The sequence below is a fragment of the Astyanax mexicanus genome, chromosome 7 (genome assembly GCF_023375975.1).
Source record: "Astyanax mexicanus isolate ESR-SI-001 chromosome 7, AstMex3_surface, whole genome shotgun sequence".
NCBI classification, from domain to species: domain Eukaryota; kingdom Metazoa; phylum Chordata; class Actinopteri; order Characiformes; family Acestrorhamphidae; genus Astyanax; species Astyanax mexicanus.
The window spans coordinates 31,804,553-31,822,516 of NC_064414.1; the positions used below are offsets into that span (position 1 = coordinate 31,804,553).

The 17,964-nt window shown below is 38.7% G+C and overlaps 2 protein-coding genes across 4 annotated transcripts in view; both read right to left on the reverse strand.

The window, feature by feature from the left end:
- Positions 1–862: 862 nt before the first annotated feature.
- On the reverse strand, positions 863–4,569 carry dkk1a (dickkopf WNT signaling pathway inhibitor 1a). Its single transcript, XM_022685033.2, has 4 exons — positions 4,022–4,569; positions 3,197–3,338; positions 2,485–2,664; positions 863–1,702 (listed from the first exon to the last, which is right to left on the reverse strand). Exons 1-4 carry the CDS (start codon positions 4,235–4,237, stop codon positions 1,407–1,409), a joined length of 834 nt encoding a protein of 277 aa, XP_022540754.2. The 5' UTR covers positions 4,238–4,569; the 3' UTR covers positions 863–1,406.
- A 3,481-nt stretch (positions 4,570–8,050) lies between these two features.
- prkg1a (protein kinase cGMP-dependent 1a) overlaps positions 8,051–17,964 on the reverse strand; it is an 87,259-nt gene continuing 77,345 nt past the window's right edge. For all 3 annotated transcript variants that reach the window (XM_049481583.1, XM_049481582.1, XM_049481584.1), the window contains 8 exons: positions 17,761–17,900; positions 13,170–13,259; positions 12,906–13,047; positions 12,634–12,797; positions 12,409–12,531; positions 12,260–12,322; positions 12,038–12,104; positions 8,051–10,551 (listed from right to left, as the gene is read on the reverse strand). In XM_049481583.1, coding sequence (XP_049337540.1) covers positions 10,453–10,551; positions 12,038–12,104; positions 12,260–12,322; positions 12,409–12,531; positions 12,634–12,797; positions 12,906–13,047; positions 13,170–13,259; positions 17,761–17,900 — 888 coding nt within the window. In that variant the 3' untranslated portion in view covers positions 8,051–10,452. The remainder of the gene's footprint in view (positions 10,552–12,037; positions 12,105–12,259; positions 12,323–12,408; positions 12,532–12,633; positions 12,798–12,905; positions 13,048–13,169; positions 13,260–17,760; positions 17,901–17,964) is intronic.

Consider the following 17,964-nt stretch of genomic DNA (forward strand, 5'->3'; position numbering starts at 1 on the left):
ATCTCTCACATTAGTTTGTTGGTACTGTACTTGATAGTATAAACCTATAATACTTTTTGACTATCACAGATTTTTAAAGTACTTTTCAGATTATAGAAGCCTGCTCTAAATTATTGTCGGTTACCCACAATCCTCTGGGCAACAGCAAATCAAACAAAGCCTCTTTTTAAAATGGTAATTTTTATAAGTAGGCTTTATTTTGGTGAAGAAATATAGAAGCACGCAAGTTTCACATAATTGTGCCATAATTGTAAGAGCCAGGATCATACTGAGATGTCTCCACAAGCTGTTGTTACACTGTTTCACTTGCTTGCCCTTCTATTAATCAGAAGTAGTCTTTACAGGACAGGACCTCAACTGAAGCTACATTGATCATGGGACTACTACACTTTTCTACAAGCAACAGTCCAAAGCAGGTTCTTGGGAGTGTTGGCACAGAAGAACCTCTGATGGTTTCCTAAAAGATTCTATTTTAAGTTCAAAGTTTATGTATAAGGCTTTATGTTTAAGATAATGAGACGTGAGAGATATTCGCCATGTTTGTCTTATTTGACTCGTGCCTCTTCCGACAAGTGCATAACATTCTGTGCACATGAACATGAAATTCGATTTGATGGGTCTAAGCATAAGGGTAACTGCTCTGGCTCTGCACAGATTGGTGGCAGCACTGTTACCTAACCTTACTTGGAGGCAACAAAAACATTTTTGGTAGGGTTTCAAGAATGAGAACTTTGTAAAAGATAGTAGAATGTAGTAAACAGCAGGGGAATCCTGCCCAGTGTGACTTCTCCCTAAAGGATTTCATGCTGCACAAAGGTGAAGAAGATAATTTGGACAATGGACGGACAATTTTGTTTCAAGGGTCAAACTATAATATTTTAATAAAAGAAATATTTTAACAATTTAGTTTGAAATAAAAATAGAGAATTTATATCATGTAGTAAATAACAATATAAATGGTATCATTTGCACATTTACAGTATTAGCATAGTCATGCAGCACCTGATCTTACAATACTACTTTACAGAATCAATAAGCTCAGTTAAGTGCCACTTCCAAGTAATTATTTACAATACAGTAATTTACTGCAAAAAGGGTTTACAGTTCCCTTATAAAGGGAGACAAACACTCTGCCTTTTCGATGACCCTGAAGGGAAAAAAAAATCATTTCTGTCTTCAGTGGCAAAGTCTCCGATTTGAACTTCCACAAGGTGTGCCTTTTCTGCATCCGTACGGGAAATATGATCAATCCTTTTAATGGAGCATCCTTCCGCGGAGTCGGATTTCCAATATCCCTTTAGTGTGTGGGTAAGTCCAGGCATGCACATGCGTAATGCGCTGTATGTGTGTGTAAGCGTTAGTGTGTGTAAGTGTAAAATGAGTTGTCCTCAGCAGGTTGTGCTGGATTAGCGTGGTAGGCATATGTGAAGGTTTCTGGCTGCTCTGGTGTTAGTGTTGCTGAGCTGCTGCTGCTGCTGGACTTCTGCTGCCGCTGCTTTGTCTCTCTGGGCTCGACACACCAGACCCTGGCCGCAGTCGCAGCGCTGGAAGATTTCCAGCCCATGAGTGCCTTTACGGCGGTGCCGCGTGCACACCTGACCCTCAGTGAGTACTGGCTTACAGATCCGGGACCAGAAGTGCCGAGCGCAGCACAAACCCTCGCCACAGTCTGATGACCTCAAGCATGGCTCCCCCTCACCGCCTGAGAGAGAGAGAAAGAGGGACAAAAAGAATGATAACCATGCCTGGAATGTTCATGATAAAATAATGTTTCAGATCCACTAGGGACCAAAAAGGTGTAAGAACAAAGTGAGAAGCGAAGAAAAAGTGAAGAATGAAGATGAAGATAAAAGAAGAAACAACAGATGAAAAGAGAAGAAAGATGATGAGAACAGAAAAGAAGACAGAACAAGAAGAAAGGAGGAGAGTATAGAGGAAAGCTAAGCGAAGATAAAATATGAAACAATATGCTGAGAAGGGAAAAGGAAAAAAGTTAATAAGAGAATATCGTCGCTGTCCAATGAAAAACACTTATGTCCAAAACTGCAACTTTACAGGAGAGAGAAAAAACCTTGTAAATGTTCAATGGAAGTCAATGTAAAAAGAGTTTATTTAACTCTTTATGTAAGGTCATTTTGAAGAGTTTCTATTGGTCTGTTCATCAAGAAATTTCGGCACAGTGTAAGGAATTCTGTGTGTTCAAGTTGTATAGTAAACAAAAAATCCACAAAAATGGAGATAATTGTTTTTCATTGGACAGCGACGATATGAGAAGTAAATACAAAAAAGGTACAAGAAAGAAGAGAGGTGAGAAAAAGAGGAATAATTGAAGGTGAGGATATGAGAATAGTTGAGCAGAAATGTAAGAAATTAAGAAACTCAAAGGTATAAAGAAGGATGTCAAAAGAATAGACATCCACTAAATCTGAAAGAGAAGATCGGATTTTCTAGAGTAGATGAGTGTTCTGGTGTGGAGATATTTACCTTTCACCATTTGCTGTGTTTTTGAGTTCACACTGCTTCTCTTGGGTGGCTCTGGAAGCACCGTGATGGTACGATTCTGTGCTGCGGTCACTGTCACTGTCTGGACGTCACTGTTGCTGACCAGCTGTGGCACATCTGCAGCACTGACAGTGGAGTTGACTTCAGCTGCCTGACACACACCTGAGAAGAGAGGAGCGGACAAACACTGTGAGACAGATAATAAATAAATAAAACACAGTGTGACAAACACTGAACACATTGTTTAGTCTAAAAAGTCAACGTCAGTCATGTCCAAGAGCAGGATATAGATAATTTTTTTCTCTTATATTAAGACCCTTTATGTCTTTTACGAGAGATAAGAATGGAAATATGAGATGAAAAGATAAGAAGAGAGGTGAGGAGAAGAGAAGAACTGTGGGGAGAACAAATTCCTCACTTTTCTTCTCACTTGTCTCAACTCTACTTTTTCTTTTCCATGAGCAGAAGAGAAGTGGAGAAAAATATAGAGATAAGATGATCTGAGGAGAAGTGTGGAGAAGAAAAGACAGGAACAGTTAAAATAGAAATAATGCATTGAGAAGAGCAAAAAAGGTAGTAAGAGGGAAGTAAATAAAGATGGGGAGAAAAGATGAGAAAGGAGAACAAAGTGAACAAAGGTGCGGAGAAGAATACAGAAGAGAAGAACTAAGAAGATCTGTGCATTCTCTCTCACCATTTACACACAGGCTCCCGCTGCAGCACATGGCGTGGCGGGCACAGCGTTTTCTCCTTTTGCGGCAGGGCATACACACACTGCGTGCGGCATTACAGAACTCAGCAGTGCTGCACTCAGAATCCACAGCGCAGCTCAGCGGCTGGAGGAGACAAAACACACACATCAGCTTCACTGTTCCAGCATCCTGCCCTGGATTCAGCCTTTAAACGCCATTACATCTAAATATTGAGTTAATTGAGCTCTTATTCTATTTTTTTTCTACCAGCACTGACTTTCAAAATAAAAGTCTATTTTCAGTTTAAACCATCTGTGCAGTGAACACACACACACACACATACATCAATGTGGAAAAGCCATCGATGCAGTGCCTGGGGGTTGCAGTAGGGATGGGTCAATGGGTCAATTAGCTAAATAATGAACATTTAGAGATACTCACTGTTTTAGTGCTTCACAATTTACTCATGATGTCACTAAACAGGTACTATATATTGTTGCTGTCCAGCGAACAAAAAATGTATAGGATAAAGTTGCTATTTTGAATTTTTTTTTTTTTTAATGGACAGCAACACTATACACTATACTCTAGCCCGATTCCCTGTTTTAGGTTCTAGGTAAAAGGCCTTATTTATGATACCCAACAGGGTATTAAACCCACAACCCTGTCATGAACTGATCAGTAAAACCTGCTAAAACTAATAAACACCTTTCCAAAAAAATGACCCAAAACACGTGACTCCTCTCCCTCAGTCAACATCAAACCATAACAAATGATTTTAACTCAGTTTTTTCCTAAACATTAAACTCCAGTTAAATATCCTGTACCTGTGTGACGTCAGCGTCCCCCTCGCGCCCGCCGCCGCCGCTGGGTCTCGTGCTGACGGTGTGTGTGTGAGTGTGTGTGGGAGCGGAGGCTCCGCTCGCCGGGTGTTTGATGGAGTTCCGCCCAGCAGCTGCTGCAGCGGGAGCCGCTCTGCTGGAGGCGCCGCACAGAGCCACCGACAGAGCGGCCAACAGAGCCAGAACCAGCCGCCTGACCATCCTCACAGAAAGAGAGAGAGAGAGAGAGAGAGAGAGAGAGAGAGAGAGAGAGAGAGAGAGAGAGAAACAGAGCAGCTTCCTGTGGGTGAGAGAGATCTGAGCTGAGTTTCTCTCAGAGCTGCTGGAGTCCTGAAGCGCGTGTGTGAGAGAGCGGCTGAGAGGCTCGAGCTTTATACACGTGGACCTGAACTCACCCGCCCCTCACACTGCAGGGGGGTGGATAAGCGTTCAGGCCCTAACGATATACACACACACACACTGTCTCTCTTCTGTCTGTCCCACTCGCTCTCTCCCTCTCATTCATTCTATGTTACTTTTATTCAATCTGTCTCTCTCTTACTCTCCTACCACCTGTCTCTCTGTCTTTTACCCCATATCTCTCTATCACTCCTGCTCTTTCCTCAACTCTCTCCATCATTGCCAGACTTTTACCCATTGTTTCTCTCTCTCTCTCTTCCTGTTTCTCTTAAATGGTCTGTCTCTCTCTTATTTGCCATTCTTACCCCATCTCTCTTCCTTACTCCCCATATCTCATAGTTCCTTCTCTTACCCCATTCTCTTACTGCCTGTCTCCTACCCCTCACTTACTCTATCTTACTGCCTATCACCCTCTTACCCCATCTCTTTCACAAACTCCTTCTCTTATGCCCTTTTTTCTCTTAATGCCTGTTTCTAATCCCCTCTCTCTCTTTCTTTCTCTGTCTGTCTCTCGATTACCCAGTCTCTCTTCCAAACTTCTTCCTTTATGCCTTTTTCTCTCTCAATGCCTGTCTCACTCGTACCCTGTCTCTCTCCCAAACTCCTTCCCTTATGTCTTTTTCTCTCTTAATGCCTGTTTTTAATTCCCAGTCTCTCTCTCTCTTATTGCCTGTCTCACTCGCACCCTGTCTCTCTCCCAAACTCCTCTTATGCGTTTCTCTTTCAAAAATCTGTCTCACTCTTACCCTGCCTCTCTCCCAAACTCCTCTTATGTCTTTCTCTTTCCTAAAGCCTTGTCTCACTCTTACCCTGTCTCTATCCCAAACGTCTTTTCCTAGGCCTTTTTTTCTGTCTGTAATCCGCTGTCTCTCTCTCAAACACTGCCTGTCTCTCTCCTAAACTCCTATGCATTTCTCTTTCTTACTGTCTGTCTCTCTCTCTCCTGAACTCCTCTTATGAGTTTTTCTCTTAACGCTTGTCTTTCTTTAATTTTTACTGCCTGTCTCTCTCCAGAATTCCTTCTCTTATGACTTTTGTTTCTCTTGCTGTCTGTCTCTCACCCTGTCTTTCTTTCTCTCTTACTGCTAGTCTTTCTGTACCTCTCTAACCCTCCATCTCTCTCACTTCCTCACTTACCCCCTTCCTTTTTTTTTCCTGCTTTTGCCTTTTCTCTCTTACCCTTGCCTCTCTTTTTCTTACTCTCTCTCATACCCCCTATCTTTCTTTTACTCAATTTCTTACCAGTCTCTCTATTTACCCCTTTCCCCTCTCTCTTACTGCATGTCTATTACCCCATTATACCCCCTGTCTATCACTCTTTCTCTTATGACATTTTCTCTCTTACTTTCTGTCTCTCTCTCATTCTTACTGCCTGTCTCTCTCCCGGACTCCTTCTCTTATGCCTTTTCTCTCTTACTGCCTGTCTCTAATTCTGCTAATCTCTCAGTACCTCTCTAACCCTCTGTCTCTCTCACTTCCTCACTTTCTCTGTTAACTCTTATGCCATGTCTTTCTTACCCCTGCCTCTTTTTTATTACTCCCTCTCATACCCCTTCTCTCTCTCTCTTTCTCTCTCATTTTCTTACTCTCTATTTACCCCATTCCCCCTCTCTTACTGCACTTCTATGTCTATTACTCCATTATACTCCCTGTCTATCTCTCTTACTCCCTTTCTTACCCCCTGTCCCTCCCACTTACTCACAATGTCCAATCACTTCATTCTTCTACCCTCTCTGGTCGGTGTAACGTTAAGCAGTTTAATTTTCTGACAGTATCAAGCTAAATTTGAAAGTAGAAATTGGGTATAAAACTCAGTATAGCAAGGAAGAAATTGTGTTTTATCCAAATGTTCAATTATCTAGTTTTTCATTTCAGCCTTACGCAAACAAAATTTCCAGAAAAATAAAAAGTTTAATTTTCTCTAAATTTTCAGATTTGTCCAATGTTGTATCTTGTAACACAAATCTGATTATATAATCCAATTTGCAAAATGAAAAATAAAATATTTAATGTTTAATTTTTCCGATTGTGAGGAGCAGAGATGAAAAACCTAAAATTGGAAAAATGGATGAAAACTTTTTTCTTACACACTACATTAAAAATAAATAAATAATGATTTTTACATCTAATTTTGTATATGCCATTTAGCCCCAAACGATCAGAAAATTAAATTAATAAACGTTACACTGGCCCTCTCTCCCAGACTCTGTTTATCCCCTTTATCGCAACCCATTTTCCCATCTATATCTCTCATTATCTCTCTCTGACTCCCTATCTTTCTTTACTCCCTCTTACCTGCCATTCTCTCTCTCTCTCTCTCTCTCTCTCTCTCTCTCTCTCTCTCTTTACTGTAGTTTGTTTTGTTTCGCAATCCCAGCAGCGCCTAAACTCTCTGAGGCTGAGCCGGATTTAAAGGATCTGATTAAATTGTGTTACCTGTAGAGACAGACTCTCCTCTGTTCAGTCTGCAGACATTAACATGACTCGTGTATTATGGGAAAGGCGCTAGTTCTGAGGATCTGCTGTCCGTGCATTTATTCATCAGTGTGACTGATCGACCATCTGAAATGCTAATTCCCCCCTTTGCCCTGTATAGTTTGTATAAACTGTCTATTTAATCTGAACTGCGCTGTTAATGGACAGATCTGTAAGAGCTAAGTATAAATAAGGATCGGATGTACACCTTTTTGAGGTGTGAACTGCAGAGATGCAGAGAATCACTCACTTTCTGCAGCTCAGAACTCGCAGTGAGAGGAGCATGCAGCAACATGCACTTCACACCGTTACCTTACATCTAGTACGTAATATAATGGCGCCCCCTGCCGGATATTGATGAACATAACACGAAGTGCACAGTGGTGCTTGAAAGTTTGTAAAAGCATTTAAGATGTTCTTTTTCTGCATGAATTTGACCTAAAACTTCATCAAATTCTACAAGTAGATTAGTAAAACCAAACAAAGATATCAGACTATGTTATTTATCAAGAAAAGTAATGATGATACAACATGTCTATAAGTAACATAAGTGTGTGAAACTTCAGGATTAGCAGATCATTTGTAAATGCAATAAGAGTCAATAGGATACCAGGAGACTGCGTGGCAAGTGTTGCAAGCCCCTATGAAGCCTCTGCTCTTCAAAAAGAGCATTGCTGCCTGGTCTGCACTTTGACAAAGTATAAAAATGTATCTCCTGCAATCATTAATGGAAAATAAATTCTGACTTTTACCAGAATATTCTGAAGGAAAATGTCAGGAGATCTGTCTGTGATCTGCCATGTCATTGTGCCAGTTGTAAGTCGTAAGTCCAGATCTTAGTCCAATATAACATAGCTGAAAATGTTTTGTACGTTTTAAAGAATGGGCTAATATTCCTCCAAGTGGATGTGCAGGACTGATCAACCATTGTATGTATAGCTGCATAAGAGGGCAACACCAGATTGACATATTTTTCCCACTCACAAATATTATATTACATAATTCGCAAAGTCAAATAGTTTTAGTTTAGTTTAGTTTTAGGTCAAATTTGACAGAAATATAAAAAAATTCTCAAGATTCACAAACATTAAAGCACCTCTTTACCTGCCAAAGAGAGATATGGAGAAACGTGAAAACACATAAAAGAAATCTGTCTTTATTTCAGGTTTATAAAGTTTAACAGGCACACTGCAAGTGGTTTTGCAGTACAAGGACATCAGAGTACAGTCAGATAAATAAATATCTTGGAAATAATTCACACCAATCAATGACAAATGAAAGCAATGCAGATTTAGAGCAGCCTTGGATTAGTAAGGCAGACTCAAATTCAAGATTAGGTCTGAAACTGTAATTGTAGATTAAGAACAGAAATTGTATATTAATTGTATCATTTCATGTCCAATAATACAATTTATTCTGAGGGAAATTCTGCTCTGATTGCCATTGTTGAATTCTTGTACTTTATAGTTGAACATTTGACAGGACCGAGCTGTTTGGTGGTTATCCTCACCTTCCCAGTATTAGGAACATTGCAAATGATAGGGGGAGCCCTGGTGAGGTGGTGGGCTAACTGGCCGAGCTAAACTGGAGAGAAGTCAAAGAATTCCAACATACTTGACTTTAAAAAATTAACAATTTAGTAACACACATTATTACATGTGCCTGTTGCTTTTTATGAACTGAAAATGTTTCAAGTATGTAGGTCTCTGGATTTTTTTCTTGTCGATCACCAAAACTTAAATAGAAGAAAAAAGTACCATCACAAACAATCTTAACCTATAATCTTCTGTTGGTACATTTAACTGTAAATAACGATCACTGCCTCCTCTCTGTTTAGTGGGAGTAAATTTTATGAGCAATATTTGCACCAACATGGAGGCTCTTTATGAGATAGCATCCAAGACGTGCAGAAAGTCTTCGGGTGCTGTCAGTTAAAGAAGTGGAACAGAGATGGGCTGGAGGGGAATAACCAGGACGGAGGGCAGGCACCTCAGTGCAGTTTAAAAAGATAAATGCTACATGGACTGCGTACACTGAGTACTTTGTAGTGTGTTTAGTACTGAAACAACAAGAAAAGTGTTTACTGCTTTAATCTGCCCTGCTGATCCAGCCGCTTATATAAGAAAGACAGTTCTGTGTCATTCCTCAGTTTCACAGTGTCTAGCTGGGCACAGGTTCAGATTTACATTTAAACACCAAAAAAATGTCTGTTAGAGAACAGTGGGGAAATGGATGGAGGGCATCGGTTTGAGGCTTTGTCGTGCAGCACATCAATTAATGGTCATAAGAGTGTTTTCGGATGCCATTGATTTAAGGCACTGTTTCTTTTTATGATCAGATAGTCAGTATTTCAGTGGAGTCGGATAGATAGTGTGTGGTTTTGATGTATTCATGTATTCAAAAACAAATAAATGATATATACCTGAATTCAGCTGTAGTTTGTCAACCACATCATTACATAGACTTAGACTTAAAAGTTTAAATTAATCACAATAATAATATTCTAAGACCAACACACCTGATCACAGTGTTTCAAATATGGTTAAGCTGTTCTCTGAAACCCGGGCTTTAGCCTGAGCTTTAGTGAGAATATGGAAGAAATTTTAGCATTAAAATGGTGAGTGTTTTGAATTGAGCAGGGGCCTTGGGGCTGATATATGATATATGAACGGTGTCAAGAATCTGAGGCACATTGGGAGATTCTGATAAATCCAACATTTGCACAAGCCCTTGGCTGGCTGTATCACCAGCCGTCATATCCATCCGCCATCATCACATCACATACAAGGAGGAAAGAGGAAGAGCAGTGGTTATGCAGTGTCTGCACAGGGCACTTCTGAAACCTAGTACCAATCCATTATTCTAAATGCAACAGAACTTTGTGCTTTTTTAGGATAATCAGCGAATGCTGCTCATATTTGTTTGGGTAATATATTACTATGTACATGTTCTATAATGCCTCATCAGCTATCAGAATAACATTCAGGTCTGTCTGGGAACCCCTGAATTCTAGCTTCATGATGCAGTGTATAAATCCAAATCTCTACAGCATACTTTACACAGCCCTCTGCACAACGCTGGGACGGCACAGAGTTTGCAGCCAATCGAGGACAAAATGATAAAGAGTGAGGTCACAACCTGCTGCAACATATCTCCATTATAGTATGATAAGAGGAGCTTGAGGCAAGTACACAAGAGCAAACACCAGGATGTTTACACCCCTGGTAAACACGCACGCACGCACCCACCCATACACACGCACACACAATGTGAATGATATGCCCCCGTTGTTGGGACTCGTGTAGTAGAGAGCCTGAAGCTCTGATTCCCTTGCAGCTTTAAGTCCATAGGAATTGAATTTCTCTATTGCAACAGTCAAGGCTAACCAAAACAAATTTTCTTCTTTTACTCCCATAGTCTCTTCACTTTCTCTTTTTCAGTCCTTAATGCAGCCTGTCCAAAAGAAGCAGCTCTGTTCCAGGCAACAGTGGAGCAGGTCTTTTGTTTGGTGTGTGAAAAGTGAGCCAGTGTGTGGAGTAGCTTCAGAAGTCCCCGTCCCAGCCTGAGTTGTCGTCAGGAGGAGGGTCTTCATTGTCCTCAGGAAAGCTGTCAAAGTTACTTGTGTCTGTGGCTGATGTTACCTGGAAGCAGAAGAAAGAACAGAAAAGGTTGTTTAAAACAGCAATGCTTTTAAAAACAGAATCCATTATGAAAAAAATGTATACGTAAATAAATAAATTTATCTTAAACACTTATAAGATTTCCACTTAAATAACTGAGCTGGATTTTCGTAAAGTAAACAAGAAACAAATAAATAAAAAATCTAATTATGTGAAGAATTTCTGACACTCATCCCAGGTCTATCTTACTCCAAAGCTATGAGAGAAATCTCTAACCTTAAGTAAAAGTAAGTGCTTCCAAAAGAAATGTTCTCTGTCAAGTTGTAGATTTCAGAGCAAAGCCTGGCTGTCAATGCCAAGTATCTAATACTGAGACAATGATCCGAATTAATCCCCCAAATCCACATAAAAATTGCTCACAGATTATAGTATCACGGCCAGCTATGTTCCCTGGCATAAACCTGAGGGATCTGAGGGATATGGACATATCCTGTATTAAATATTCCCAGATTCCAAGTGTCAGTGTACTGCCAACTCATATTATTTGTACTATTGTCTTTGCAGGGGAAGAATATTTCAGAGTTTTGAGAGCTGTAACATTAGAAGAAAAGAAAGTAAAATACTACAATATAACAGGCAACTGTTGCTCATTAATACATAATACAAATAAGTACAAATAATAATATTATATCCAGTATTGTCTGCTTATGATAAACCAGGGTTAAATTTTTTTGCCTTAACAGCTTTTACAGACTGTAGTATTTCCGTTTTTCACCCTGCTCTTCAATTATCAGGAGTCAGGACCTACAGGGCACCACAGAGCAGACATAATTGGGGTGGTGGGTCGTTCTCTGCACTGCAGTGACACTGGCATGGTGGTGGTGTGTTAGTAGTGTGTTGTGCTAGTATAGGGGGATCAGATACTGCAGTGCTGTTGGAGTTTTTAAACACCTCAGCGTCCTGTGACCTCAACAGATGAGCTTCTGTCTGAGTGCTGTGTCTGACCCACTTATATTAGGGTAACACACACTTCTAACATGCCACCACCTTGTCAGATTAATTGTAGTGCTTAGAATGATCCTCCACCCAAATAATTGCTGCTCTGTGATGACCTCCTATAGGGTCAGTGGAGATGACAAAATGAACAGTAAGTGTGTAAAAGCAAAGAGGTTGTGTAAATTGTATTAACAGTATATGACAGAATGTCTCTTCCTATTTACTGACGCTAGTCTTAATTCAGTATAGTTTACAACATTCGTAAGCTTTAGTTTTTTTAGTAATGTTTAATACTATCTTAATTAATGTCAATATTATAATTAATTAGTTAAAACATTACTGTCATAAGTACTGTTATTTGTGATCCTCATTGCAAAGTGTTACCTGGATGTTTAATGTATCGTTAATGTATCTTCATACACACCTAATCAAATAAGATCACGAGTAGTTCTTAATTAGATCAGACAGCATAAATGAGCATTTTTGCCACAACACAATATTGTGCACTTACACTGGGGATGATGGGAGGTGTGAGTGTTCCCTTCCGTAAGCCCTCCCAGTTAAAGCCTTCAAACCATCTGCACAGAACACAATTTATTAGCTTTTAATGAACTGTGGCATTATGAGTGTTAGTCATTTCAGGGGCTGTTTAGAGACATACAGAAGCATTTAGGCAGCTGTTAAATATGCAAATAAACTACAGTAATTTTCACGATTTTAAAACAACCCTCACTTGTGCTTTTGAATGTCTTTGACTCCGTTTTTCAAGTTTCCTAGTCTTTCAGAAGGAGTATCCCTGGAAAGAGCAACAAAAAAGCAATTACTATCAGTGAGAGTTGTTATAAACACAGGAAGTCTTCTTTACACATTATAAAAACGTACCTGCATAGCTTTTTAATGAGATTGGCAGCATTTTTGGTGATTTTCTTTGGAAATTCGATCATGTCAATGCCTCTTAGGATGATGTTGTAAGTCTTCATAGGGTCAGGGCCTGAAAATGGAGGGCTGAAAGAAACAGGGGGATTCAAAGTTTATTAATGCTGCACATAAGTCATAAAGTGCTTATTTAATTATTTATTTAGTGTCCAGTCAACTCATTGCTCATACCTGCCAGTCAGCAGCTCATACATGAGGATGCCCAGGGACCAGTAGTCTGCTGAGATATCATGACCTTTGTTAAGAATGATTTCTGGGGCCACGTACTCTGGCGTGCCACAGAATGTCCACGTCTTCTTCCCAAATCCGATCTTCTTAGCAAAGCCAAAGTCCACCTTAACACAACAGATTCTCATTGGTCAAAAATGTTTTCAACAACAACAAAAACAACAACAAAACGTCTTTAAATTACACCAACAGAACAGATAAACAGGATAGTTTACCAGCTTGGCATAGCCCCTGTGGTCCAGTATCAGATTCTCTGGTTTGAGGTCTCTGTAAATAATGCCTTTGGAATGCAGGTAAGCGAAAGCCTCCACTACACATGCTGTGTAGAATCGAGTTGTGGAATCATCAAATGAACCCCTGAATAAAGCCAGGAACAAAAGCCAGGAAATAATAAAGTCCAGCAAAGTTTACTACAAGAGTTTAGATATTAAATGTAGCAAGACCCAAAAAAGAAAATGAAACGTGTGTTCAGTGCTTACCTGTCTCTGAGTATGGTCCACAGCTCTCCTCCTAGACATGCTTCCATCAGCATGTACAGATATTTACTGTCCTTAAATGTCCTGTACAGTCTAAGGGGAAAAAAAGAAATACATAATATCAAAGGCCAGTCAAATAGTCAAAAATAGAATAAAACAGCCCAAAACAGACAAAATATCCCCTCAAAAACAAATAAACAAGAAAGTTCTGAAAGCACCATGATTTGTTTTTTTTTTTAACTTTTTTTTTTTTACATAGTACAATATAATATAATACAAATACAATTCTATACATTCCTTTCTCCAGTATCTTGCATTATTCACATCAATTTTAGGCAGTATATAAAAAGTACAAGATGAATGCAATAAAAAGAAAGATAAATAAATAAATAAATAAATAAATAAATAAAAATCCACTCCTGAATAGTTCACAGCCACATACACACTGAGCATTCAAAAAGAAATGTACAAATAAGAGATGGACCGCAAAGATCAATGGTACCGCTAATACACATAGTAAAATTCCTTATTGTATAATTAGATGCTCAACAGGGCCCCACTGCTTGGTAAAGATCCGTTTTTGAAGCCTTAGTGTATATGTTATTTGTTCCATCTGATAGACATCCCATAGTTTTTGTATCCATAGATTGTATGTTGGGGGGTCTGGGTTCATCCATTTAATTGTAATGCATTTCAAAGCTACTGTAAATAATATTCCAAGTAAATATTTTTTGGACCTCCCGACCACACCATCGGGAATAACTCCCAGTAATGCCACTGTAGGATCTTGTGGGATATCCTGTTGGAACACTTCTTTAAGAGCATCATACACATCCTTCCAAAAATCTGTAGTTTAGGGCAGAGCCAGAATATGTGAGTGTGATTTCCAGTTTGTCTTCCACAGTGTCTCCAGCACACACTACTATGTGTTGGGCCCATCTTTGATAAAATTGCAGGTGTTCGAAAATATCTAGTGATTACTTTCCACTTGAATTCCCTCCACGTATTTGAATTTGTCACTAAATTTGCCTCTGTACATATTTCCTTCCATGTGTCCTGTGTTATATCTATGTTTATTTCTAATTCCCATCTCTGTTTAATATTTGAAGAGCTATCTAGATTCATTGACAAGAATTACTGATATAATTTACTTATTATTCGCCCCTCCCTTCCCTTTTGTGACTCAATTAAATATTTTTCTATTAGGCTAGGTTTTAAGAGTTTTTCCCATTCTTTATGTGTAGTTAAGAAGTGTCTCAATTGCAGGTATCTAAAAAAGTCTGTTTTTAAGAGATCAAATTCCATTTTTAACTGTTCAAATGTCTTAAGATTTCCATCACTAAATATTTGATGTATTTCACTTAATCCATGCTCCGACCACTTTTTAAACCCTGCATCCAGACAATTTGGTGTAAACGTCTTCATATGTCCAATATTTGTTAAAAATGATATTGTCTTGGGTAGGCCAAATAGCGTTTGTATTTTTTTCCATATCTTTAGGGTTACTGCTGTCCATTCTCCCATCTCTTTTACAGAAGTATCCATAAATGGCAGATTTTTTAGGGGTTCCAGGCACAAGCATTTTTCAATATTAAGCCATCGTGTCCATGTGCTATTCTTAATCCACATTATTAAAGGTTTTATCTGTGCAGCCCAGAAATAATATCTCAAGTTAGGAAGTTTTAGACCACCATCTGACTTAGACAGTTGTAACATTTTAAGCCTAATTCTTGGGCGCTTTCTCTGCCATATGAATTGGGAGATCAGTTTATCCCAATAATCAAATGAGGACTTTGGAATTTCAATAGGCAGCATCTGAAATAAATAAAGTAGTCTGGGCAATATGTTCATACGTATACTTTCAATACGACCTAGCAAAGAGAGAGGAAGTGTAGACCATCGATTCAGGTCATTTTTAATTCTCCGGGTTATTTTCTTATAATTGGCATCATATAAATTTTGCGTGGACATAGGGATATATATACCTAGATACTTAATACCCTCTGTAGGCCATTTAAATCCACTTTGGAGTTTTACACTTTGTGGTATTCTACCATTAATGTCCATTGCTTCTGTTTTTTCCACGTTAATTTTGTATCCTGAATAATATCCATACTGCAGAATAAGACTTTTTAAATTTGATATTGTTGTAGTTGGTTCTGTCAAATAAAGTAGTACGTCATCCGCATATAGAGATAGTTTATGCTCTTCTGTATTTATTGTTATTCCCTTAATATTATTGCTATCTCTGACAAGCTGTGCCAGTGGCTCAATACTAATAGCGAACAGAAGGGGCGAGAGAGGACAGCCTTGTCTGCATCCACGCTCCAGTGTAAATTTATCTGACCTGTATCCGTTAACTTTGACAGCAGCCTGTGGATCCGAGTAGAGTGTTTGTATCCAATTTGTAAAATTAGTGCCGAAATTAAAACGCTTTAAAGTTTACTCCACGATACTCTATCAAAAGCCTTTTGGGCATCTAATGATAAAATTATTGCTTCTTCTCCTAGATTTTTTTGATGGGACATTATATTGAGTAGTCGTCTAATATTATCTCCATAGTATCTTCCAGTAATAAAACCAGTCTGATCTGGGTGGATAATTTTGGGAATTATTTTACTGACCCGTCTGGCCAAGATTCCTGTCAAGATGCGCAAATCTGCATTTAATAACGATATTGGCCTATAGGACTGGCATTCAGTAGGATCTTTGCCCTCTTTATGTATTACCACTATTGTTGCTTCCTTCCAGGAAGGGGCCATTGTCTTTAACTCTAGCGACTGATGATATGCCTTTAATAATAAGGGGGATAAGATATCTTTAAAAGTTTTATAAAACTCATTAATAAATCCATCAGGCCCAGGGCTTTTGTTATTTTTTAGAGCATTTCCCATTCCTCTATTGGTTCATCCAATTCCTCAGCCATTGAGTCTGTTAATTCTGTCAGTTCTATGTCTTTTAAAAATGTTTCGATTTGCATATCATCAGAGCAAGTTTCCTAATTTTTGTAAAGAGATTCATAAAACTCTGCAAAGCACTCTGCAATCTTATCCGGCTTTGTGTGGAATCCAGAGTTACTAGATTTTATTTTTTGTACTATATTAGATGATTGCTGTTTTTTTAATGTAAATGCCAATAATTTACTTGCTCTGTTACCATATTCATAGTATCGCTGATTAGTAAATCTTAAATTTCCCTCAATCCTCTCTGATAATAGACTATTAAGTTCTCTGCGTGCATCTTTAAGAGTTTTAATGAGATCAGGATAAGCATTTCGTTTATGATGTTTCTCCAATTCCCTTATTTTTTCCTCTAAGTCCTGCTGCTTGGCACTCATATTTCGTTTCTTAACAGAAGTATATGAAATAATACGGCCCCTTATGTATGCCTTAGCACAGTCCCACAGTATAAGAGGTGATGTTCCTGGTGTGTTATTAGTATTTAGGTAGAAATTAAGCTCTGCAGTAATGAAAGTGGTAAACTCCTTATCATTGAGCAGAGAAGCATTAAGTCTCCACTGTTTAGAGGTTGGTCTTTGGCCTAGATCCCAATTAAGTGCCATGGGTGAATGATCAGAAATAGTAATAGGTAATATTTCTATGTCCACTACTCTATGCAATTCTACTTTTGGGGTGAAGAAATAATCAATTCTAGAATAGGATGAATGTCTACAAGAGTAGTATGTAAAGTCTCTATTTCATGGATATTTACTTCTCCACACATCCACAAGACCTAATTCAAGAGATTGATGTCTAAGCATTTTACTCATTTTTTGAAGATGACCTTCCGATTTGGGTTGTTTATCCATATGCTGTGACATAACACAATTTAGATCCCCTCCCATCATTAAAAGCCCAGAGCTATACTTTATCACATTGCTGAAAATTACCTTAATAAATTCAGGATCATCCTCATTTGGTGCATATACATTCATAAGAGATATTTCGGTGCCATCAATCCATCCATTTATCAAAATATATCGCCCCTCTGTATCTTTATGTATTGATGTCCGCATTGCTTGTTGTTTATACATCTCTTTATACAGTCCCTGACAACTGTGTACTTTGACAAAAGCACAGATGTAGACACAGGAAGCTGTGCTTTTTCATACAGTACAACAAATGAGAAACTAATGAAACAGACCCCTGTTTTGAAAAATATACAAAAGGATTTTGGTATTGTATTTGGTAATATAACTGGCTGAAGGTGAAGATACAAGAATTGTTTTATTTTCTACAGATTTAACATTATATTAGGTACTAGCCTACAAAATAAAAAGATTTTGAGCTAAATGTATTGACTGCTATTGCCAATACACACACACACACTGAAATGCCAAATGTCATGGGACAGGTTCAGGGATATGTGTGTGGGGAGTCAAGATGTGATTATTGCATGGACAATTCTAGCCAGAAACCAGTCCACTGCACTGTCCACTGTCAGTGGTAATGCCTTCTATGACATATCCCCTGTACAAATGTGACATGGTAGATCAAATAATAAGTAAGAACGACATTTGAAAGCGGCTTCCATGCTCAACTGTTTTGTAGACAATTACCGTAGGTGTAAACCAGCCTTTAGTAATTCTTAATACCTGACGATGAAGTCTGAGTGAGCTTCCTGCATGATGAGCTTCTCTGAGCGGATGTGCTCCTGTTGTCTGGTGTCAACAATGTGCCGCTTCTTTAGGATCTTCATGGCAAATGTCTTATACTCATCACTCTTTAGTTGCACCTATTAAATGACAGAGAAAAAAAGGAATGGTAATTTGACAATTTCAGCACAAACACAAGTAATT